We start from the raw sequence: 26,059 nt of genomic DNA, 5'->3' as shown, positions 1-26,059 counted from the left end.
TCAAAAGATAGTGCTCATGGGAACTGCTCATATCCTACGCAAAATACTTTCTATGTAATCTCAAGGTTTAAAACAAACATAATTTTCGGTTTTAAAAAAAAAAAAAATTTTTTTTTAGACATTCATTAGTACAACACCAAAAACTCCCCCCCCCAATATATGGCACACTAGGCATAACAACAACATGAACTTCCAACCTGTTATCTCTTGAGGTCTCTGGGTGAGACTTGGAGCCAACTTGTACAAATATAAAGCAAAACTCAAACATAGAATAATAATAATAATAGCCAACACCCGCTAAATGGAGGGCTGGACATGCCGTGGCTATTGATGCGCAGACATGCGTCGAGGCTGCAGCATCTCCAGCGCTTCCTAGACAGTGAGCAAGTGTGGTCATCGTTTGTCAGCTGCGATTACCCGCAGTTTGTCTCTTTGACTGAGCTGCAGTCCTGGATCAAGCGTAGACCAAGGAAGGACGCCTGGCACCTAGAGTGTCGTCAGACGCTTACACTTGTCGGGCAATGCGGTAGGGGGAAATTCTACTATGGCGTTCTATAGAGGGTTAATAGTGGGTGAGTGCGACGACGTTCTCGGGGAGTCTCTGGTCGTCGACAAGAACGAGTTGGCTAGTCTGTTCCGGAGAACTATCCTTGACCTGGCAGTGCTACAGGGGGGGGGGCACTACCTGTTCAAGATAAACTCTACAGACACTGAAGTGAAGTCAGCCGGGCTTGTCCGAGGTACGCGCAGAGCGACGACACCGTTCTGCACGCTCTCTTCCAGTGCCCGAATGTTTCTAAGTTGTGGGTTTATGTCGAACATCCGCTGTCGAATCCAGCTATCGTCTGAATCCATTGTGAGGATAGTCCTGCCGCCTTCCTTAGGCCGGGAAGTGAAATTTTTCCCACGAGAGTTTTGGACCCTAGTTATGAACTCATTTGCATACAGCCAGTCAGAGCTCAACTATCAAGCTAATTTATGAGCAGACAAGTGATGAGGAAAAAACTAAGGTCACTTGGGTAAGGAATGACCATGCTTCTTTTCTCTTTTGATAATGCTTGTGTTCGTGTTTCCACCATGGCTGCCTCTGCGTAATTATTTGTGTCGTTGTTTACTTTGTAAAACAGTAAGGGGAGAGGGTTGCTCGTACATCACCCTCTACCGACACTTTTCTCATCCGCATCTTTACCGAATGGGACCTTAACAAAATCCGATAATAGGTAAACTTAGATAAACTTAGATATGTTTCGACCAAAGATTGGTCCAGGCCATGTCTAACTTAATAGCACCACCTGATAGGATTATTCGAATCCTGTTTAAGTCAAGTTTTGTTCAAGTAGTGAGTTCTTGTTGGGTGAGTTGTATCCAATTATGGGTGGCTTATCTGGTATTCTTTGAAGGAATCTATCCAGACTCTGTTTAAAGTTGATGGGATCATTTTCCTCTTTGATCTCCCTCGGGACAATGTTAAATAGGCAGGGCCTGTTGAGGAAAAGAAATTATGTTGCAGTGTACATGTATGTTGTGATCTTGAATTGGGCAGGGGACGTATAGCCCGTGGTCCAAGTCTTGGATGAACCTTGAAGCTAATGTTTAGGTCGTTTGGGCAAAGTTGGCGGTATATTTTCCACATCGTACAAATGATGTACCGCTCACGGCGACGCTGGAGGGAGTAAAGTTTCAAGGCTTTAAGGCGATCCCAATAATCGAGAGCAGCCATGCCTTCAATTTGTTTAGTGAGTGCCCTCTGGGGTGACTCAATTCTGGAGATGTTTTGTCTTGTGTGAGGAGACCACAGTGGAGAGCAGTATTCAAGGTGTGGCCGTACAAAGGAGGAAAAAAGTGGTATGATGACACCCTGTCTAATTACTTGTTTCCTTCTAAAATCAGGTATTATCTTGGTGACCGTTCTTCGTCATGAGTTTACTTAGTGTGTTTTACCAAGAGATTGGTTGTTTTTAACACATTCGCGAGTGTTATATTGGGCTTTGTGTCTAGGCATTATCTGAGAGCTGAATAGATCTGATCCTTCGTTATTTACATGGCTCTACCTCTGCGTAGTCGTTTATGTACAACAAGGTCAAGGTGAGCTCTGATTGGCTATATGCAAATGAGTTCATTACTAGGGTCCGGAACTCTCGCGGGGCAAAAAAATTTCGCGGCCAGGAAGGGCAGGCTGGTTTGCCTGATGGTCTTTTCTTTGCCTGGTGGTCATCACTCTGATGGCTTGCATTGCTCTCTCACTCAATAATAGTAATTATTATAATTATAATTGAAATACAAAAGATTGGCATCTTAAAGCGAGAACTGTTCCTGTTATTGTGGGTGCCCTAGGTATGATAAGAGAGGGATGTCAGAAACATCTAGATAATATCCCAGGAGAACCATGTCTCAGAGAAATACAAAAGATTGTGCTGACAAGTACTGCCCACATCCTTAGAAAAACCCTATCAATTTAAACGTCTATGTTGTATTACATGAAGATTGTTTGCTACTGCCATTACCACTTCCCTTCCCCAAGCTTTCAATCATACCGAAACATCTCTTTTCCTTCACTCGTCCTAGAACACTGGGTGTGTCTCAGCAAGTGATTGTAAGAAATATGCAGATTAAAAGTAAATAATAATAATAATAATAATAATAATAATAATAATAATAATAGAAAATATAGAGACCTAATAGAAAATATAAAGACCTACTCATTGAAATTGAGAAAATGTTGCATCTCAAGGCGGTTACAATACCAGTGATCGTAGGAGCACTAGGAATGATCAAGAAGGGAACCGAAAATTATATGAGAATGATCCCTGGCTTACCATCCCTGCAAGAAGTGCAAAAGATTGTCTTAACTGGTACATCACACGTATTGAGAAGAGCATTGTCGATGTGAGAACTGTTGCTGCTCATGCATTTTAATTTAACTTTAAAAATAAAAAAATAAAAAATGAACGAACTACTGAGTTGGTTTAATGGCCTACCAATATACACTATGAGTTTCTTTGCCCTAGGAGTCGGGAAGACACTCGGCAAGAAATGGAAGAAAATTTGAAAGAAGAAGAAAAAAAGTAATATTAATAATAATAATAATAATAATAATAATAATAATAATAATAATAATAATAATAATAATAATATCCAAGTAACTCTGCTCCCTAATTGATGTGTCAATACCAACAGTTGACAACGGTTCTCTAAAATAAATGGAGAAACTTTCAAAATACAAAGACCTGGAAATAGAGGTAACACAGATGTGGAGTCTAAAAGCAGAAACAATTACTATCATAACAGGTGCATTAGGTATGATAAAAAATATTTAGACAAATACATAACACAAACACCAGGACTAACAAATATTTATAACATACAGAAAACAGCACTACTAGGCACCGCACACATCCTGCATAGAACACTTTCAATACAGTAACAATAAGAGCATTACAACAAACCACAGTACATACCCAAGGCACACAGAGTAGTGCAATGAAAGGACGTGATAAAAATAAGACTACTGAATAATAATAATAATAATAATAATAATAATAATAATAATAATAATAATAATAATAATAATAATACTTCCTTTACTGGCCACAAGGTCCGCAAAAAATCATTTGGAAAAATTCAAAGACAAAGGACAGTGGAGAATCACATAAATTCATGTAAACATTAAAAACACAGAATTCCTCAATGGAGGAGCGCCACCCAGAAGCCACCAAGAAACCCTATAGATTCCAAGTCACTCTGCTCCCCAAGAGTACCAAGGCAAGTGGTCTTCTCTCCTCCTACAATTCAGCGTATCGGCACATACTCAGGGGAGTTCCTTTCACTCAATTTCTCGCTTCATACATCCAGCTTTTCACAAATTTACCGTAAGCTAGGCTTATCCAAGTCCTCCGGAAAAAAACCAGCCAATTGATTTTCATCGACGTCCAGAGTTTCCCAGAGGACGTTGTCACATTTGCCTACCAAAAATCCTCAATAGAACGCCAAAGTGGAACATCTACCGACTGCGTTATCTGACTGGCAGAGCTGGGAGCACTTGATAGCACTCTAGGTACCAGCAGCCCTGCCTCGGCCTACATCTATCCAGGACTGCAGCTCTGTCAATAAGACGAGCTGCGGAAAAGCACGTCTAACAAACGCTCATCTCACCTGCTTGCCGTCAAAGTAACGCTGGCAATGCCGTAGTCTCTGCGCATCACCAGTCACAAACCCATTCCTCCATGCAGCGGTTGATGAGAGCAGATAGACCGTCTGACCAGAAAAGCACACACCTCCACAGAAAACAGAAGAGTAAATGCTTCACTATGGTCAGCAATGAAACGAGGTCAAGCGATAATAAATGTCGGATGTAATGTAAGCGTTCGTCACCTCGGCTTGCCCTTCAGAAGTAGTTTCTCTCAGCCCATTTCTGGGTGAGACTAGTTCATCTAGTGGTCTAAACCAAACAAAACATTGAACAATGTCTGTCTATCTAGGTCCCTTCAAAGCAGTTGGATGGCATGAAACAAGTAAAAGAGTAGAGTATAAATAGCTTTAATGGTAATACTTTAAAAAAGAAATTTTAACCGAACTTACAAGTTTCCCGATAAGCAAGTGATCATACTATTTATATTCTACAACGAACTACACAGTACGTTTGATTCACTGGCCATCATTGAATGACGTTGTAAAATTTTCTATAATGATTTCATTTTGTTCACTTTTTTTTTTTCATAATTATGATTATTCATGGTCATGATTATTCATAGTTATGATTATTATTTGAATACTCATTTATTTAGTCATATGCAAAATGTATGCTGAACTTTCCGTCAACTCGTATTTTAGCATTTCACTGTAAAACTATTTAAATTCTTCAGGCATTTGACTGCGTCCATGCTGGAGCACCGCCTTTAATCGAAAAAATTGACCCCAAGACTTATTCTTTGTAAACTTAGTACTTATTCTATCGGTCTCTTTTACTGAACTGCTAAGTTACGGGGACGGACGAAAGCACACCAACAGCGGTTGTCAAGCAATGGTGGAGGGACACACAAATATACACACGTATATATGTATGTGCATATATATATATATGTGCGCGCGCGCGTGTGTGTGTGTGTGTGTGTATGTGTGTGTGTATGTATATATAGGATGGGCTTCTTTCAGTTACCGTCTACCAAATCCACTCACAAGGCTTTGATCGGCCCGAGGCTATAGTAGAAGTCACTTACCCAAGGTTCTGAATCCGGAACCATGTGGTTGGGAAGCAAGCTTCTTACCACACAGCCACGCCTACGCCTATGTTTTTATTGTTGGGTTTTTTTTTAGCATGCATGATTTCTCAGTGAAAAATTGGAGAAGAATCTTCATTTTATGTTATTCTTTCTTAATTTTAATTCCAAACTCTCTAAAATAACATTCAAGTTTCTTTGCCAACCCGTATTTTATCGTTTTCGCGAAAATAATATGCGAGCAAAGTATGCATCGCCCCTCCGTTGCCTTTTTTTTTTTTTTTTTCATTACTCTGTTGTCTCTCCTCGCAACATGATATTTCAAAGCCAGAAATATCCCCTGCGTGTGAGGTTAGAAGTATGTTTCCGTGTGTCCACGAGTGTGTTTATTTGAAAGATGAGGGAGAGAGGGAATTAGGTTGGTAATTTTCCTGTATGGTTGGTTTTCGCTCAGTTGCTATGGCGTCGTTCTTGCTGTTGCTGTTGTTGTTAATGTCGGTGCTGCTAATGTTGTTCTTGTTCACTTAGCTGCTACTGTTTTGGGGGCTGTAGTGTTGGCAGTAGTGGGAGCCTTCTCTGTGTGTTTTTTTTTTTTTTTTGACGACAAAAAAGCAGTGGCCTTTCACCACACACAAGTAACATCCTGGCCTTCAGCCCTCAATTACAACACACAGCTTCATTGTATTGAGGCAGACAGATACACTCTGGGATCTTTTACATGTCCTTTGTTTTGATCTAGAGGTGGGTCTCCTCTGTGGTCCCAAGCCAAAACCCCCAACCCTTTCCTTTCACGCCGAGGAGGATGTCACTGTCTTCCAGAATAACACAGGCAAACACCCACCAAATTATTTATATCAACCCATATTTTTCAGGGGTTTTTCCAACAAGATGTGTGTCGCTGCTTCAGAGTCGCATTTTAGTATATATATCACCTTCTTTTAGACAGTTGTCGCTAATACCTCAGCTAGAATGGCAACTTCTAGCCTCCCCTACTCACCTTCACAATCCGTTTCACCTGTATCATGTGTGCCTCCTTGCCGTTTCGGAAGAGCGCGAAGTATTATGCTCATTTCCCAGCCATTCCAGTAAAACTTTTCGGCTTGCGGAGTCGCACCGATACTTTTGTGGTTATTATTCTTGTTGCTACTGCTGTTGCTGTTGTTGTTGTTGCTGTTGTTATTGTTGTTGTCTCTTATATTGTTGTTGCTGGTGGTAACTTTGTTACTTGATTTTTTGAAAAACGTTGTCATAACCATTACTGTTATTGTTCTGAGTTCAAATTCCGCCGAGGTCAACTTTGCATTTTATCCTTTCGGGGTCGATTAAATAAGTACCAGTTACGCACTGGGGTCGGTATAATCGACTTAATCCTCTTGTCTGTCCTTGTTTGTCCTCTCTGTGTTTAGCCCGTTGTGGGTAGTAAAGAAATAGGTATTTCACCCGTTGCTACATTTTGAGTTCAAATTCCGCCGAGGTCAACTTTGCCTTTTATCCTTTCGGGGTCGATTAAATAATTACAAATTGATCACTGGGGTTGATGTAGCTGACTAGCTCCCTTCCCCAAATGTTCAGATCTTGTGCCTATAATAGAAAGATCATTATTATTACAAAGATGCTATTGGAAGAAATTCCTCAGGAGGATGTTGCCAATACTTGCTTTTAATCTCTTGATATTGTGTAATTCAAATGTTTAATATTATCTAATTGAAATGTTATCTAATTCAAAAGCAGCATGAATGCTATCAAAATAAAGTTGAGAAATACGATATAACTTCAAACACTTAGAGCTGTTCTCTCAATAAAATATAGCTTGAAGCGACATGATAAATAGATATTGCAATGATTATTGTTTACATGAACTAACACTAAACAGAATTAGTACAATGGAGAATTAATACATATATATATATATATATATATATAATTCAGAAGCAAAGTAGCAGTATGTGAACTATGCATAGATTCTGTTTTAGAATACTTGTTAGGCTCTGATTCAAGAGTATTAGCAAAGATTTGTTTCCATATTCATCTGTCTTATTCATTTGCTGCTGCTGCTGCTGCTGCTGCTGCTGCTGCTGCTGCTGCTGCTGCTCTTCTTCTTGTTACTAATATTTGTAGTGGTGTGAGGTGTGATGGCTGTGTTGTTTTCAAGCTTTATTTCCTTTGTGCTTTTGTTGTTGTCGTCATTGCTTTTGTTATTCATAGATTCTCTGTTAATTGTAGCAGACAGTGGTGAGAAACTATTTTTCATAATGGCTTATCCAAACGCCATCTCTTCCTTCCATTTTAAGAAGATATATGGCTGCTTTTGTTTTCCTTTTATCTTGAAAAATGAAGGGAAAAAAATCACTTTACTTCCAAAAGTTACAACTTTGCTATTAGAAGTTACAAAATTCGCACCGAGATGGCGAAATGTTCAAAAAGCCAACTGGCCTCACAGGATTGAGATTGGCTTCATGACAAAATTCGTTCAGCGAAAATCAAAATAAAATTCTTCGAAACAAAATCTAACAACAACTTACGAGCTCCAAGACGATATCTTCCTCTTACGAACACAATAATAATGATTCCAAATTTTGGCATAAGGCCAGGAATGTTAAAGAGCGAGAGATGGTCGGTTACATTGACCCCGTTTCCAAATGGCACTCATTTTATCGACTCCGAAAAGATAAAAGGCAAAGAAGGCGAACTCGGCGGGACTTGAACTGAAAGCACACGCATTCTTAGTAGCTTAAAGTAGGTTCGAATTAGAGATTATACTTTGTGGCTAATGAGTGTGAAGAAGAAGAAGAAGAAGAAGAAGAAGAAGAATTAAGAAGAAGAAGACAACAACAGCAACAACAATAACAACAGTAATAATATTGTTCATTGGGAATTGTGATTAAAGACGTAAACAAATGGTTGAAGGAAATAAGAATAAAATTCCTGTAGAACTTCTACAGAAATTTTGCGTCTTTGGGATAGGAAAGATTATCAGGAGGGTTTTAAGCACTTGAAAGACTATTGAAAGCTTGTGGATACGTAAGATTACAGGTAGTAACCTGCTACCCACATAAATTCTGCTAGGAATAACAACGTACTTTAGTCAAATCAATAATAATAATAATACATGAAACACTGAAGTAGGGGACAGCTTTATTTCAACTTTTATTATTTTTAATTCACGTATTTGTTGATCTCAAAGGAAAATAAATTTACATAAAATTCCACTGAGACGAAAAGAAATGTATAAGCAGACACAACAGACTAAAGCCCCTTTCCCAAATTTCCAGGCCTTGTGCCTATAGTAGAAAGAATTATAGTGCATACGATTTCACAAACGATACCTAAATTAATACACGAGTAAAACGTCCCGCCCCCCGTCCAATGGACGGTGCTGAGTTGTCAAACATTAAACCAAATTTTCTCAAAACAATTTGTCCGATGCGCGTACAAATGCACGTTCCCACGGCTTTATCGATCGCATTCTCACCTGGAATCGATTTTTGTAATTTTTTTCAAGACTTATACACGCCTTGATACCGTCGGTATCTACATATCAAATTTGAGTGCAATCGGATGGAGGATGCCCGAGATCCTAGAAGACACACACACACACAGACAGAACGGATTTTATATAATAGATATAGCAATGACAAGTATCACGTGATTTAATAGACAAGAATAAATTGATATTTTGCTGTGTGTTAATTCCTTTAGTTTGGAACGAAGCCTGAGTATTTATAATTTCTAGAAAGATGGATCTCCATCGTCAAAAAAAGCACGGAAAGAAAAGAAACGGCAACGCACCAAACAGCATACCTCACCTGGTATCTGTATTTTCCTCTTCGCCAATTAGCTGCTCTATTCAGCATACATCAGCGGGTGCAATATTCAGATACACAGTCAGTCATGTATGTCAGGGTTACTGGATGTTTCGAGTCTTACAACATACAACCTCACACTAGCGACATGACCAAGCATGATCAAGACCAGGCCTGTGTCCCAGAGTCATTCTACTAACCCTACCGATATCTCTTTTCAGCCAGAGCCAACGTGATACTTTTTCAGCAGTATCTACGTTGTTCTTGCTGGTTCTACTTTTCTTCATTCCTATTATGTCGGGAGTTTCACAGGCTTTACTCAGGATACGACCTGTGAAAATATGTCTGCTAACCTCCATTGGCAAACAGCTTGTTTTTCCATCCATTCTTGCAGTAGTCCTCCACCAATTTCTGATATTTAATTCTTTTCTTTTCTTGCGCCTCTTCCATCCTCTTTTCCCAGAACACAGTTAACTCCAATAGGATTAACTAACTTGTCTCGGAAATAAAGATGATATCTAGTCTCAGTACTGTCTGGATGATAAGAGCTGGAAATTTTAGCTGTTTCTTCAGGTCAAATTCTACCGAGAAAGGTTTTTTTTCACAACACCCACAGCTTCTTTCCTTGTACTCCACAGTGTAGACGCATTGACTAGTGTTTGGTATCAGAACATCCCAACATTGGGTTGATGAAGAAAAAACGTGAGGCGTGGCTGTGTGGTAAGAAGCTTGCTTCCCATACACATGGCTCCGGGTTCAGTCCCGTTACATGGCACCCTGGGCAAGTGTCTTCTCCTAAAACCTCAGGCCGACTAAAGCCGTGTGAGTGGATTTGATATATGGAAACTGAAAGAAGCCCGGTCATGTGTGTGTGTGTGTCTGCGTTTGTACACCCACCACCGCTTGACAACCGGGATAGGTATGTTTGCGTCCCCATAACTGAGCAGTTCAGTAAAAGAGCCCGACATAATAAATATCAGGTTTAAAAAAACTAAGTCCTGGGGGCCGATTCATTCGACAAAATTCAAGGAGGCGTTCCAGTATGGCCGCAGTTTAATGACTGAAACTAGTAAAAGACAAAAGATAGAAACATTCTACAGTTCCAAGAGAGGTAACAGTATTTACAGGACCGGAAACTGCGTGTACACATATCAAGTTAAGTGTATGGTTTGTAAAAACGACAAATTCTATTTTACGATTGTATGAGCGACAAATTCTGTTTTTACTATTGTACACACAGTATATTCTACTTTTCGATTAATTCATTTGTTGCATCATAAATGACTAGTAATACTAACAAGCCATCACAACAGCATTATCATCTTTGTCTCGGTGGTTAACCTTTTGATTCAACTTAATCCAAAAATGACCCACAATCTTTGCTGTATTTCTATGGATCATAACGTGACGTAAAACACGACTCGTTTGGTCTTCGTATGAAATATTGGAAAAATACTAGCTTGTTTTACTCGCTCGACGGCTTTGCTTCTTTACTTCTTCAAGCTCAAAATTTCTATAAACTCGTTCCGACAAGTAGGTAACACAGGAAATAATACACTTTTTTCCCAGCTTGATTCTTAGAAGATGATCACGCAATACTGGGTCATATTTTGACAACAAATGGCCTAACTCTAAAAATTTTTTTTTATTTTCCGTTGTTTCGGGTCGATCTCATTATTAATTTCATAGTGACCGCGAAAAGCCAGATTCTATTTAACTGACAATCTAATGATGTCAAATATTCCTGAAAGAAATCTTTCCACTTCTTCATTTCAATAGCTTCTTGTTCTTTTATTTTTGTCTCCATGAGCAGTCCTAATTTTGAACTCTTTCTATTGTGTACAATTCCAAACATGAGCTAAACTGGATTCACGATCGAATACTCTAATTAAACTTTTAGTGACTTCTGTATGAAAATAATTGCAGCATGGAATGTGTTTATAAGCCATTTAAGTAAAACACAAAACCGTTAGATTCACTTCAACATTTAAATTTAATTTGTCAAAGTTAAATTTAAATGTTGAAGTGAATCTAACGGTTTTGTGTGTTTCTTAAATGGCTTATAAACACCTTCCACGCTGCAATTGTTTTCGTTCCAGCACACGATCTCAGATCAAGTCACTCGCTATGCAAGTACATCTTTGTATGAAAGTAGTCTACATGAAAAACAGTAAAGAGATTTGTTGGAAAAAGACTACGCCAGCAATGATCTCAACAGGGGGTTTTTTTTAACCATTTGGCAGAGTTCGAAAAATTCTACACTCGTGTTACTTTTCTTGGTGTTCCTTGAGATAACACTTTTCCAAAGTCAGAATCTAAATGTTGAAACACAGAATAACAAGATATGTGTGTCAGTGTTAATTTTACTTGGCCATTGATCAACTTTTAAGTCCACGATCTGATATTTTTTCTATGTCGCGCTCTAAATCACTGGTGACTGAAGAAATGTTTGAACTGAATAATCACATTAATCTGATGTTGGCTTTTGGAATTGGGAATTGCTTCATGTTCGATAGTCACAAATTTTCATGACTTCGACAGGAGTGGCTGTGTGGTAAGTAGCTTGCTAACCAACTACATGGCTCCGGGTTCAGTCCCACTGCGTGGCATCTCGGGCAAGTGTCTTCTGCTATAGCCTCGGGCCGACCAAAGCCTTGTGAGTGGATTTGGTAGACGGTAACTGAAAGAAGCCTGTCGTATATATGTATATATATATATATATATATATATATATATATATATATATATATATATATATATATGTATGTATATATGTATGTATGTGTGTGTATATGTTTGTGTGTCTGTGTTTGTCCCTCTAGCATTGCTTGACAACGATGCTGGTGTGTTTACGTCCCCGTCATTAGCGGGTTCGGCAAAAGAGACCGATAGAATAAGTACTGGGCTTACAAAGAATAAGTCCGGGGTCGATTTGCTCGACCAAAGGCGGTGCTCCAGCATGGCCGCAGTCAAATGACTGAAACAAGTAAAAGAGTAAAAGAGAGAGAGAGAGCCTTTTCACTTTTCTTTTTATCTTTTTTTTTTCTAAAAGTAGCACTTTTTTTTATCTTTAACTGAGGGTAAACTGATATAATAATGAAATAGTCTAATAATTAATTTTGAGAATTTCCGATTGGGAAAAAATAATGTTGTTTCCTGTTGTAGGCTTTTAGCATTCCAATGGAAAAATATCTAGGAAAATTGTATCGTGTTAATTAACGGATGAAAGACCAAAAGTCTGTAAGTGCTATAAATGTTTAAAACTGTGCCTTAATCTCCGATCTCGAATAAAACAATTAAATAAATAAGGAATGGCAAAAAAAAGTAAATCTCTCAAACAAAAACCCTAAAACTTTAGTTTGTGGAGAAAAATATTCAGCCTGTACAGTTAAAAAAAATGTTACACGAACACTGAATCTCTGAGGCCAACTTCAATTATTCAAATATAACCTTAATGAATTCACCATAGAAAGAAAAGATGCGACTATAATGTGTTTCAGTTCAAACCGTGCATTACATTTTGGAAAACAATGGCTCATTACAAAAGAAGAAAAAACACTAATATAACAAAGATTTTAAATGCAATATTCACGACAGTGAATTCTAAGATAACTTCACAGTACCGAGAAGATGAACCCGTGACTGCTTATTCCGAAGAGTTTTAGAATTCGCTTCGTGATTGGCAGTTTGCCCTTACTATCATAGGGACAGTATTTTGCGTCAATTTGTTAAAGTATTTCCCCTCGAATCCCTTCTTGATCTAATCTTAGGATTATAATCCTTTCTACTTACAAGCACAAAGCCTGAAATTTTGTGAGGAGGGGACTAGTCGATTACATCGATCCTGCAGCAAAACTGGTACTTATTTTACTGACTCCGAAAGGATGAAAGACAAAGTCAACCACGGCAGAATTTGGACTCAGAACGTGAATGGACAAGATACCGCTAAGCATTTTGCCCGGTGTGCTAATGATTATGCCAGCTCGGCGCCTTCCTTGGATTATAATTGTGCTTTCACTGCTAATACCATCATTTTGGTTCCGATATTGGCTATTTATAAATATTAAAGGTATAGTTTACTTACATACATACATACATACATACATACATACATACATACATACATACATGCATACATACATACGTACGTACGTACGTACGTACGTACGTACGTACGTACATACATACATACATACATACATACATACATACATACATACATACATACATAAGAAAGAAACCAGTAACTATATTACCAAGTATGTGACCATGAAATAAACAACATAATTAGGATAGTTAATGAATTTGAGAGGAGGCACGAAATAAGAGCTCATTCAGATCTTTCCTCAAGGAGCATTGGTAACATCAATGTATCAGAACAATAGAATGAAAAATAGACCAGTTCACTGAAAAGATAGTACATGGCTACTTGGCACGTAAAACACAAACCATAGAATTGACTGATCATGTAAAAAGCTTGGCATGGAGTACCCAAAAATTTATGACACACCCCTTCGAAGGCTACATCGATACAACCCAGGAACAAGAGATACTCCCCAACCAAGTATTTAATGCATAAAAGGCAGTAAACACCGACACATAACAAATGTAGGCTGTACAAGACCAAGGTTGAAGATTTCAAGAACATTATTGCCAACTGTGAGAGAATGTCTTCCGGATATTTTCCTATGAGACATGATGCGGTGGCAGAACAGTCTGGAGCAGGATAACAGAAACGAAAGCACCTACAGAGATAAATCGATGCGTGAAAAGAATATAAGTGAAACTTAAAAATTAAAACAGCCACCAAGTAACAACACAACCTCCTAGATATTGTTGTGTTGGACCACAAAGAAAAATATGTGTTCTGCTGTGGAAATCAGCTGCCTCCTGGGCACCAATGTGGTCCGAAAAATGCAAGAGAAAGAGGATATCTATGGACCATTGATAAGAGGCTTGCAAATACACTTTCAGTTTCATGCCTGTTATTATTAGAGCAACGAGATACATACCAACCCGTCTGGGGCAAAGTATGGCTGAGCTTGGGATCTTGGGGAGAGAACGTAAACCCTTAATCTATACGCTACAAATGATCGCGATATCTGGGACTATAAAATTCTGCAAGACCATTTAAAGATGATTTCCTTCACAACCTTACTTCCAAGTAGACAGCTGGTCAAAGTTTACACTAAATTAAAAAGAGAAAGAAGCATGCACACGCACATACACACATACATACACACACACAACACACACACACACACACACACACACACACACACACACACAACACACACACACACACACACACACACATACTATGTAGTCGTTGTGTCCATTCTTTGACGTGCTGGTCTCTCCACACAGCGCTGGCCCAACGTGAAACGAAGTTTTTTTTTTTTTTTGCTCAAGACCACAACACGCTGCCCGGTTCGGAAATCGAACCCACGATCTGGAGACGGTGAGTGTAACAGATTAACCACTAGGACACTCGGCTTCATGAAAGTAATGAGCTGGAAGGAATGCCGCTCAGCATTTTGTCCGTCTAAAAACACGATAATTATAACAACTGAATCAGTTGCATCTTTCAGGATATACTTCGGCAGCAGCGTGTGTTCACAAGAATCTCTCCAACTCCCAGTTCTATCAACTCAGGTGTTCGTTTAGAACGCAGTTATCGCCGTCTGACTCTCAGCTTTCACAGCCATTAATGTTCTAATTGATAAATTTCGTAAAAATAAGATAATTAATTTCATGTGCCGCGTATGAAGGATGCTGGATTCTAAAACGCTCTTGGAAAGGTCTTTTTAACGTTTCAAGGAAGCCAATCTCATTGATTATCTAACTCAACATTTCGCTCCACCCGACACACACACGCACACACACACACACACACACACACACACACACACACACACACACACACACACAACACACACACACACACACACACGCATTCGTACTTCTTTGCTGATAATCTGATAACATCCCCACTGCTTCCTCTCTCTCTCTCTCTGTATTTGCAACTTCAACCTCAGCAACATCTGTCAAGCCTACGCATTTTGTCATGAATGAAGAAAAACTCTAAAAAATATATATTGTAATGTGAAACTTAATAACCGAGTTACATTCACTCAGCAGCAAACATAAACACGGCACGGCAAGACAAAATAAACTTGCTTCCACTTTTTATAGGCAGTTCAAAATATCATACCTGTCTACATATGTTACGTATACGTTATGTATATGTGTGTGTGTGTATATATACATACATATATATATATATATATATATATATGTATGTATATATATGTGTGTGTGTGTATATATAGGCGCAGGTGTGGCAGTGTGGTAAGAAGCTTGCTTCCCACCCACATGGTTCTGTGTTCAGTCCCAACTTGGGCAAGTGTCTTCTGCTATAGCTTTGGGCCTACCAAACATGTGTGTATGTGTGTGTGTTTATGTCTGTGTTTTTCAATCGGTGTTGGTATATTTACGTCGCCCGTAACTTAACGGTTCGGCAAAAGGATCCGATACAATAAGTACTAGGATTACAAAGACGGTGCTCCAGCATAGCCGCAGTCAAATGGCTGAAACGAATAAAAGAATATATATATATATATTCTTTATGTAGGCACGTGTTGTGTATGTTAAACATACAAATGTATCTCGTGTGTGTGAGTGAATGAGTGTGTGTATGCTTATACAATATATATGCACAAACACACAAGAATGCCCTACTGTTTATTTCACATAAATTAACATTTTAAAGACTTTACCCTCTTCCAGCAAAAAGTTGTATATAAGCAGCTTTTTGTTTTTATATCGTAATATAAACACAAGTTGATATAGATACACACACGTGCATGTATGTATGTATGTATGTATGTATGTATGTATGTATGTATGTATGTATGTATGTATGTATGCATATATATATATATATATATATATATCAATATATACAAACACATACATACACACACAAGCACATACATACATACATACTTGGCAAAAGTTACAAAGTGATTGTATACACACACAGACACTTATGTAGACATACTAATACTGAAGGTAAGAAGTTCGCTTTACAACCGTTAGATCACGTGTTCGATCACTTGGAAGAGAAATTGGATAGATCGAAACTGTACAGATAGATTATACCGTTAATTCCAACGGACAGCATCATCGCACACTAAGTCCTGCTCATTTTGCCCGAGAGTTACCTTAGGAATACAGTTTTTCTGTGGAACGCTCTGCTACTTCCACTTTAATTTAATGAACAGGTAATGTAAATTGATGGACCAAAGAAATCCTCATCGTTGAACGACTGAGAACCAGTCACCCATATATATATATATATATATATAATATATATATATATATATATTATATATATAATATATATATATATATATATAATATATATATATATATAATATATATATATATATATATATATATATATATATATATATATATATATATATATATATATATATTATATATATATATATTATATATATATATTATATATATATACTTTATGTGTGTATATGTAAACATAGTTATTTTAGTAACTTACATACATCGTGTTTATTCATCTAAGAGTGAAGATGTAGTTTTCTTAAGTTACGAAGTGTTTGGTTAAACTGTAAAAATAAATAATCGTGAAAGTCTGATGAAAGTAACTTTGTTTTGTTTTATTTCTTTTAATTGGGGAAGTATAAATGAAATAAAAACAACGCCACTCAACAGCGGTAAAAGTACAAGGTTGCCTTCAGGTGAAAAAAAAATTAACTGCGAGAAGTATATAACAAATAAAGGTATATCGGTAAGTTAGTGTGTGCGAGAAAGCGAGCGTAGAAATACACACTGTTAGGACGACTAGACAGAGTTGATGTATTCCACATACACACGTTACTGATTTCATAGACACATAGCGCACACCTACATACCTAGGTAAATAGAGGTATACATTCGCTACGTGCGATCTGTAAAAACTGCATATACACTACGACTTAGCGCAGAAAGTAGGCCAGTCTGGGACAGCGGTTGGGTGCCCCTTGTGAGAGAAATAGCGAGCGCGCGAGAAAGAGTGGGGTAAAGGTGGAGAGCCATCACGGGGGGTTGACATATTCAAGGTGTAAGAGAGGACGGTATAGAAAACGGAAGAAGGATTACTAACATTGAGCAAAGTTGGCTTTGAGAAAATAATATTACAGCTCATCAGCAGGCAAGCCCGCCACTGAGCTACTATTATAACATTTATACATATTTATATAAATTTAAATTATTTTAAAGACTTTTTATTTTACATTGTTGTTAAAACTTTCAAAACCAGTGGACGGATTATTATCATATTACAGCCGATTTGGCGATAAACAAAAAAAAGGGATTAAAACATGTGGAATCCTACACATGTACAATTCACAGGTAAGAAAGATGTATTTGTCAACTTTTGTTTCTTACCAAAAGAAAAAAAAATAGGTTTGAATGACTGTGAGGGCAGGAGAGAAAGAGAAAAATAATCAGAGAGTGGAGGGCGCCTAAAAAAAAGGCGGGGGAGGAATGAAAGAAAGAAAGAAAGTTAAAAGTAGAAATAATGTGCGGAAATTTTATGAATGACCCTTTTTTTAATTTTGTTAAAACTAACAAAGTTAATTATCAATGTGTTTTTAAAATACCTAACCTTGTGTAAATGTAACAAATGAATACGTTAATACCTGCTTTTGAATAAATCAAAACAAACTGTTGATAGCAATTATACATTTTAACATTGTTAACGATGACAATAAAATATTTAACAATTGTTAAATATTTTGAGATACATTTTAATGTGGCATTCCTGATAGAATGCCAAATGTATTTATTATATGTGTACGTACATACGGAAAAGATATTTTGAATATTTAAAATTTTAAATTTCACAAGTTCATTTCTTCACTTTCTCATGCAAGCTGAGTCGTGTGTGTGTGTGTGTATTTGTGTATATATTTCCAAAACAGTCGTTTCTTCAGTTTGTTCATCCAACAAATAATGCTATACAAATAAACGCACTCACCAATCTTTAATACAATAGTTCACACACACACACACACACACAAACACTACATGATTACATAACTGACCACTATGTACTAAATGTTTTGGAGCCCTCAAAATAAAGTTTGTATTTTTAAAAAAATAGCCCCTTGTGTTCGCGTGTGTATGTGTATGTTGTAATTTTATCAATCTACCTTTGTATGTTTGCTGTATGATGACAACATTTCGAGCAGCATTCTATACAATGATCTTCGGGCATGTTCCTTGGCTGGGCCAGAGACTGAACCTGTATCCTTTATCTCTCATTGAATTGGCCATTCTAATCAAAAGACTATTTCTCTTGCTGGAAAATAGTACGGCCCCTACTAAAGAGGGAGTTAATCATTAATCTGAAGCATTTCTCTCCATGATTTTTTTTTGTGCCTGGCACATCCTGTTGAATAACGTCTCATATGACATACATTCAACAGATGAGCAATTCGATTTCTCTTTGTTTTCGTCAGAGTGGATGTGTTGCTTTCATAATTTTTGTTCGGGTTTTCTCTACAAAAACTTCGGTTATTGGCCTGAGCCCAAAACCATTGTATTCCATTTTGATTAAAATTCCACATGGGATCGTTTCAAAAGGAAAAGATCCTCCACATGAGTATCCATAGTATTTACTTTTTTTGTTTCATCGTTCCAAAGCGGATAAAATAAGATGTCAATTTACAAGTTCAGGTATCCTGAAGATAGGGTCAGAAGGAGTATCTTTGTAAGTCCAACATTCATTTATTGAAACTGGTTCGATAAAATATATGCTGTACCGTGTGATATGTTTTTTGTAAGATGTATGATATAAACATCGGCGATCTTTCTAAACATCAATAAAACGTGTGTGTGTACATTATTTGAACGTTATCTGCTGATTTATATGTATGATATACATATAACTCATACACATACACGCATACATACTTACATGGATGCATACATACATACATACATACATATATACATACATACATGCATATATCACATATGTATCACACATACACATATGTACGTGTGATACATATGTGATATATACATATATATATATATATATGGTTGTGTGGTAAGTAGATTGCTTACGAACCACATGGTTCCGGGTTCAGTCCCACTGCGTGGTACCTTGGGCAACTGTCTTCTACTATAGCCTCGGGTCGACCAAAGCCTTGTGAGTGGATTTGGTAGACGGAAACTGAAAGAAGCTCGTCGTATATATGTATATATATATGTGTGTGTGTTTGTCCCCCCTCCCCAACATCGCTTGACAACCGATGCTGGTGTGTTTATGTCCCTGTAACTTAGCGGTTCGGCAAAAGAGACTGATAGGATAGGTACTAGGCTTCCAAAGAATGAGTCCTGGGGTCGATTTGCTCGACTAAAGGCAGTGCTCCAGCATGGCTCCAATCACATGACTGAAACAAGTAAAAGAATAAAAGAATATATATATATACATATATAACGACGATCTTAATGGTTATAAACTATCATGTTTCAGTTTTGATCTTTTGGGGAAACCCTGTCAGGCCATTATAAAATACTACTTTACATGGAAACCAGAGAGGATTGGTGAGAGGAAGGGCATCTCTCTATAGTAAAATCTGCCTCAAGGAATTCCGTTTGCCCCATGCTACCATAAAAAATCGAACAGGCATCACTGGCATTGACCTGACACTGGCATATATATTATAATATATATATATATATATATATATATATCTATATATATATATATATATATATATATATATATATATATATATATATATATATTGGTAAAACGGTAAGATAACAAAAGAAAGAAAGAGACCTCAATATTATGTAAATACAGGAAATTTATCTATACAATAATATGTTACATTACTCAATAGTCAAGATAAAACTCTGAGTTTCTGATGCCGAAGTGGAAATCCACAACACCATCTCTTCGGTTATCTGGCCAGATAACCGAAGAGATGGTGTTGTGGATTTCCACTTCGGCATCTGAAACTCAGAGTTTTATCTTGACTATCGAGTAATGTAACATATTGTTGTTATATATATATATATATATATATATATATTATATATATATATATATATGCATTATGGGCTTCCACTTAGTTTCTGTTTACTAAATTCACCCACAAGGCATAGGGCTTATAATAAATTCCCAAGGTGACATGTAGTGATATTGAACTTGAAAACATGTGGATGCAAAACAAGCTTCTTAACTACACAGCCATGCCAGTACCTGTAGGCTTAACTGGAACTGTTAGGTTAGAAACCCAACTGTAGATGGTCCCCAACATCTGTCATTGTTACAAGTTTTCAAAGCTTTTAACATGTTTTGCCTCTGCATTCAAAGCCTGTGTCTCATTAACCTGCAGCATCACAGTTCTTGCACAAGCAACACACAACCCATTTTTACTCTGGCTGTTATTCTTTAAGAACACTCGTCTCTACTGTTAATTAGGTTACCTGGTTATAGAAACTAATGACTACTTATTGAGAGCCACCAGGGTATTTCAGAGAATCTAGACATGTGCTCTTAGTGCTTTTGTTTCAAAATTATGTTCAAAATGTGTTTGTGTAGATATTTATGTTCCATGCCTTTATTTGAAATTTCTTGAAATAAAATGGTAATTTTAAATTAACAGTTGCTGTTAATAATCATCTGGCAGTTCTGCACTTTAGAAGGCATGTGGAATAAAAAAAAAATCCCTTATTTGTAAGACAGATAAGGGTTAGTGACAGTAAGGTTGCCTGGCTGTAAAGTAATTCCTCAATAACAAGTATTCATCTAACCCATGCCAGCATAGAAATACCAATGTAATGAACTGTTCTATATTACAGAATACAGCTATAGGTTTTAATCCAACACTGTGAGTGATGAACATGTGTAAATACTTCATCTCTATACACAGTATATTCATGAATATTAAATGAAGGATCACCCAGGTTAATTCAACTCTTATATTGTGATTATATCAACAGAGACACTACTTATAAATATGTATGAGATGTTTTGGTACAGCTGTTTTGGCACCACCTATTTGGCATCACTGGTTTATCACTGAATTAATTGACATCAGATGTTTTAATGTTTCTGTAATTCTCTCCCCTAACCACCCCCTCTCTCTCTCTCTTTCTCTCTTCCTCTATGAATATATATGTGCATATGCATGCACATGTGTGTGTTTGTGTGTTGGCCCCCAGTGCCAGAAAGTACTGTTACCAAAACAGGTTCAATGTCCAGTCAGCCTTGCCAAATTGCCAGTATCCAAACAGCTTCACCCAATCCTTTCATTCTATTAGAAGCCGCTGTTTGTTTCTCTGAGGTTTAAGTAAATCAGATGAAAATGCATAATAGATTCATTTTTCATAAATAGTTCAATTGATAAATCAGTGGAGTGTTATCTCTTTCTGTCCACAACAAGATATTTGTCTGTTACATATAGTGTATGCTAAAATGTATAGATTTAGTCTGTAGTGCAGTATGCCATTATGTTAGAGGTGCACATATCTGTGGAATTCACAGCTACTAATCCTGTAATTCAATTCCTACAGTTAACCGCTCCTGTGCATCTACAACACACAAATTCTTCTCACCCTCTAAGCCCACATGTAATTCCACTGCATCATTTTTGCTCCTATAGTTTACATCGGGTAATGTATAAGGCATTCCTAACTACACACTCCTTTCGTACATATTGAACATGATCACTTAAGCAGTAGAGTTCTGTCTTTTTTTGCCTGCCAACTATAATTTATATATTATACACTGATAAGCACAGACATAGCTGTGTGGTTAAGAAGTTTGCTTCAAAACTACATGATTACAGGTTCAGTCTTACAGCATGAACATTGTCATGCTGTACTACAGCCACGAATAGGTCAACAAATACCTTACGAGTGAAATTGATAAATGGAAATTGAAGAAACCTGTTGCATGTGTGTTAATGGGTGAATTCATATTTCCCTGTCTTCATGCGTGTTTGCTGACTGTAAATGACAATACAAGTGCTATCCTTCGCATGCAGTCAACTGTGTAACTATGTCAAAATTATTCACTTTTGATAGACTTAGAGATTATTATTTTGCTTGCAGACAGGTGAGGGTTGGCAACAGGAAGAGCATCTGACTATAGAAAATTTATTTCAGCCAATTCCATCTGACCCATCAAAAAGTGGATGAAGATAATGATGATGTTTATGATGATATATATTTGAACTCATGTCTTCATCTTCATTCACATTATATGTCCATACCAGCTCAGACACAAGCATGTTGAGGATATATCTTCATGTAGTCAAGCCGATTGGTATATAATAATGTTAATTTCTCATCTGCTCATAAATTTAGGTGAAAATTATCAGGCCCATACAAACCTGACATGAATGTAAGGACTGAGATGATTAGGAAAGCTCTGCCTAAAACTGACACAAATGTTGAATTATCTAACATCATTCGACCCGGCAAGCCAAGTAAGACCATAACCTTGTGGCCTATGCCAGGTGTGTAACCAGCCCACTTATGCATACCTTTCCTTCATTGGACACTAAACTCTGCTTGAAAAGACCTGTTGAGGCAAGTGAAATCGAAATCAAATTCGATGAAATCAAAATCAAATTCAATGACTACCATCCGTGCTAGTGGGACACTAAGAGCACCATCTAAGCGTGATCGTTGCCAGAGCAGCAAACTGGCTTCTGTGCTGGTGGCATGTAAAAATCACCATTCGAGCATGATTGTTACCAGAATCACCTTACTGGCACTTGTGCTGGTGGCATGTGAAAAAACATTCAAGTAAAGTTGTTGCCAGTACTGCTAGAATGGCTCCTGTGCAGGTGGCACGTAAAAAACACCATTTGAGCATGGCTGTTGCCAGTATCGCCTGACTGGCCCTGAAGCCAGTGGTACGTAAAAGCACCCACTACACTCTTGGAGTGGTTGGCGTTAAGAAGGGCATCCAGCTGTAGAAACTCTGCCAAATGAGATTGGAGCCTGGTGCAGCCATCTGGTTCGCCAGTCCTCAGTCAAATCATCCAACCCATGCTAGCATGGAAAGCAGATGTTAAACGATGATGATGATGATTCAACTGATGCAGATATTTGTAGTTAATTTCACCCAGTTTAACTGTCAAATCACAAATTGAATGCAGTAGATCACAAAGGGTTGTGGGAAAAGCAGAACACATTTTTTTTAAGGAGAGGATCCATAAAAAACTGTTGAATGAAATATCAGTTACACAATGAATGCCTCAACTAGAAAAAAAAATCATTGCTACTCTGAATAACATTAGACATCATCATTGTCATCATCGTCATCATTTTGAAATGCTTTTCCATGCTTGCATAGGTCGGAAGAGAATGCACTGGCACAAAGTTTTGGGGATAGTTGGATGCTCTTCCTGGAACCAACCTATACCTGTTTCCAGGTGAACAATGAACAGGCTGGACATGATTATGCAGAGAACTGGAAACAAATAACACTGTTTAAATGAACCTTTTGTTTTACAGATTTTGCACAACATCTTAAGACATGTCAAAAAAACACTGTCTGTTTCAACAGTCATGTTTTTGTTCATACATATATACATATATATTTATGTGTGTGTGTATATGTGCATATATGTAACTGCCTTCCACCTCAAGAGCCACCAAAATTGGGGTCAGGGATCCTGCTCAATACATACAAATACCCTTTTACTCTTTTACTAATTTCAGTTATTTGACTGGTTTTGTCAAACTGGTAAGTTACAGGGACATAAACACGCCAACGTATATATATATACTTCTTACAGTTTCTGTCTACCAAATCCACGCACAAGATTTTGGTCAGCCCGATGTTACAGTAGAAGACACTTGCCCAAGGTGCTATGCAGTGGGACTGAACCCAGAACTATGTGGTTGGGAAGCAAGCTTCTTACCACACAGCCACTCTTATATATATATAGATATATATATATATATATAGCAAATAAGAAAATGGAGGAGAACAATAGGTGATTCATCAACTTTTGGACATTAAATTATGTTAACTTATTTATTTATTAAAGTGATAATTATAATAATATACATACATGTAGCATATTATTCTTTACATATAAGATATAAAATATAGTAATATATAAAGATACCAGTAACTATTATAAAAAAACATGAATATAAATTGGTAAAATAACTTACAGCTGTTTCAGCCAATAGATAAATGTACCTCATTCTACCTATATAACTCAAGTGGATTGAGGTAATAGGTAGATGAACATGAGGTACTTGTATATATCTCTAGGCTTCATCAGAGATTATAAAGTACAAATGTTAAGTTATAATAATAAATATAAATATAAATATAAAATAAACAAAATACACACACATTTGAATATATATATATAGATATAAATATACACATATATATAGATATACATTACTTATATATATATACTGAACTATACATACACATTTACATCCATAAGCATATATAATATTCAGTTACTACTAATATTATTAATATTAGATGTATTCTGTTATTCACAATAGATAGTACATAGAATGCAGAATATCTCTTATTATAAAAGGCAGATTTTATCTGCCTCCCTTTGGGAGTTATACAAATCTACAATATAGGATTTCTTCAATTACAATTTACCTTGCATTTTTAAGAGTACAATGCATCGCGTCATGCCAGGTCCACTTTTTAAAATTTAAACTCCAATTAAGCAAAATTTACAGAAAACTCACATTCTGGTGTGTGTGTCAAATGCTTTTCTTAGTCTGGTTTACAGCACACGCAAACGCACACACACAGTGGGCAACGAATAAAATGAAAGTAATTGACTTACTGTAGTGAGTGATTCTTTCACTCTGCCTCCCACTTCCTCTTTCAACACATAGACACGCAAATATATAAATAAAATTGTAAGCTAACGTGCGTGTGTGTGAGTGGGTGTGTGTGGGTGTGCGCGTGGGTGTGTGTGTGAGGGTGTGTGTGTGTGTGCGTGTGCGTGAGTGTGTGACAGGAAAGTTTTTTACAACGAATATAACACCTATATCCAAGTAGCAGAAAGATAAGACAGTAAGGTGTGATTTGAGGGAGATTTGGCTGCTATTTCTACCATGTCTAGCTGCCATGTAGGGGTCTCCCTCATAGGCTCATACATACATATATACATAGATAAGACAGTAAGATGTGATTTGGGGGAAATTTGGCTGCTATTTCTACCAGGTCTAGCTGCCATGTAGGGGTCTCCCTCATAGGCTCATACATACATATATACATAGATAAGACAGTAAGGTGTGATTGGGGGAAATTTGGCTGCTATTTCTACCAGGTCTAGCTGCCATGTAGGGGTCTCCATCATAGGCTCATACATACATATATACATAGGTAAGACAGTAAGGTGTGATTGGGGGAAATTGGCTGCTATTTCTACCAGGTCTAGCTGCCATGTAGGGGTCTTCCTCATAGGCTCATACATACATATATACATAGATAAGACAGTAAGGTGTGATTTGGGGAAATTTGGCTGCTATTTCTACCAGGTCTAGCTGCCATGTAGGGGTCTCCCTCATAGGCTCATACATACATATATACATAGATAAGACAGTAAGGTGTGATTTGGGGAATTTGGCTGCTATTTCTACCAGGTCTAGCTCATGTAGAGGTCCCCTCATTGGCTCATATATATATACATACATAAGACAATGAGGTGTGATTTGAGGGAGATTTGGCTGCTATTTCTACCAGGTCTGTTAGGCCTTTCATCATGTAAACTCAAGCTTTCTCATGCCTTGAACATAAGACCAAAGCAGAGAATGTATTCTTTTATTCTTCTGCTTTTTCCAGCCATTGGTCTGTGGCCATGCTGGGGCAATGCCTTGAAGAATTGTAGTTTAATGAATCAACTCCAGTTTTATTTTTGTAAGCATTGTACTTATTCTATCTGTTTCCTTTGTCAAACCACTAGGTGACAGGGATGTAAACAA

The 26,059-nt window shown here is 37.3% G+C and overlaps 1 protein-coding gene across 2 annotated transcripts in view; it reads left to right on the top strand.

The window, feature by feature from the left end:
• Positions 1–16,868: 16,868 nt before the first annotated feature.
• The window catches only part of LOC115214052 (rab11 family-interacting protein 2), a 164,306-nt gene continuing 155,115 nt past the window's right edge, over positions 16,869–26,059 (top strand). Inside the window, exon 1 of one of the 2 annotated variants that reach the window (XM_029783092.2) lies at positions 16,869–17,455. In XM_029783092.2, the coding sequence (XP_029638952.1) occupies positions 17,425–17,455 (31 nt within the window). In that variant the 5' untranslated portion in view covers positions 16,869–17,424. The remainder of the gene's footprint in view (positions 17,456–26,059) is intronic. The other variant, XM_029783093.2, reaches the window with a different exon arrangement.

This window comes from Octopus sinensis, linkage group LG7, assembly GCF_006345805.1.
Source record: "Octopus sinensis linkage group LG7, ASM634580v1, whole genome shotgun sequence".
Taxonomy (NCBI): Eukaryota; Metazoa; Mollusca; class Cephalopoda; order Octopoda; family Octopodidae; genus Octopus; species Octopus sinensis.
Note: the sequence above shows the minus strand (reverse complement) of the source record. Positions and strands in the feature narration are given on the sequence as shown.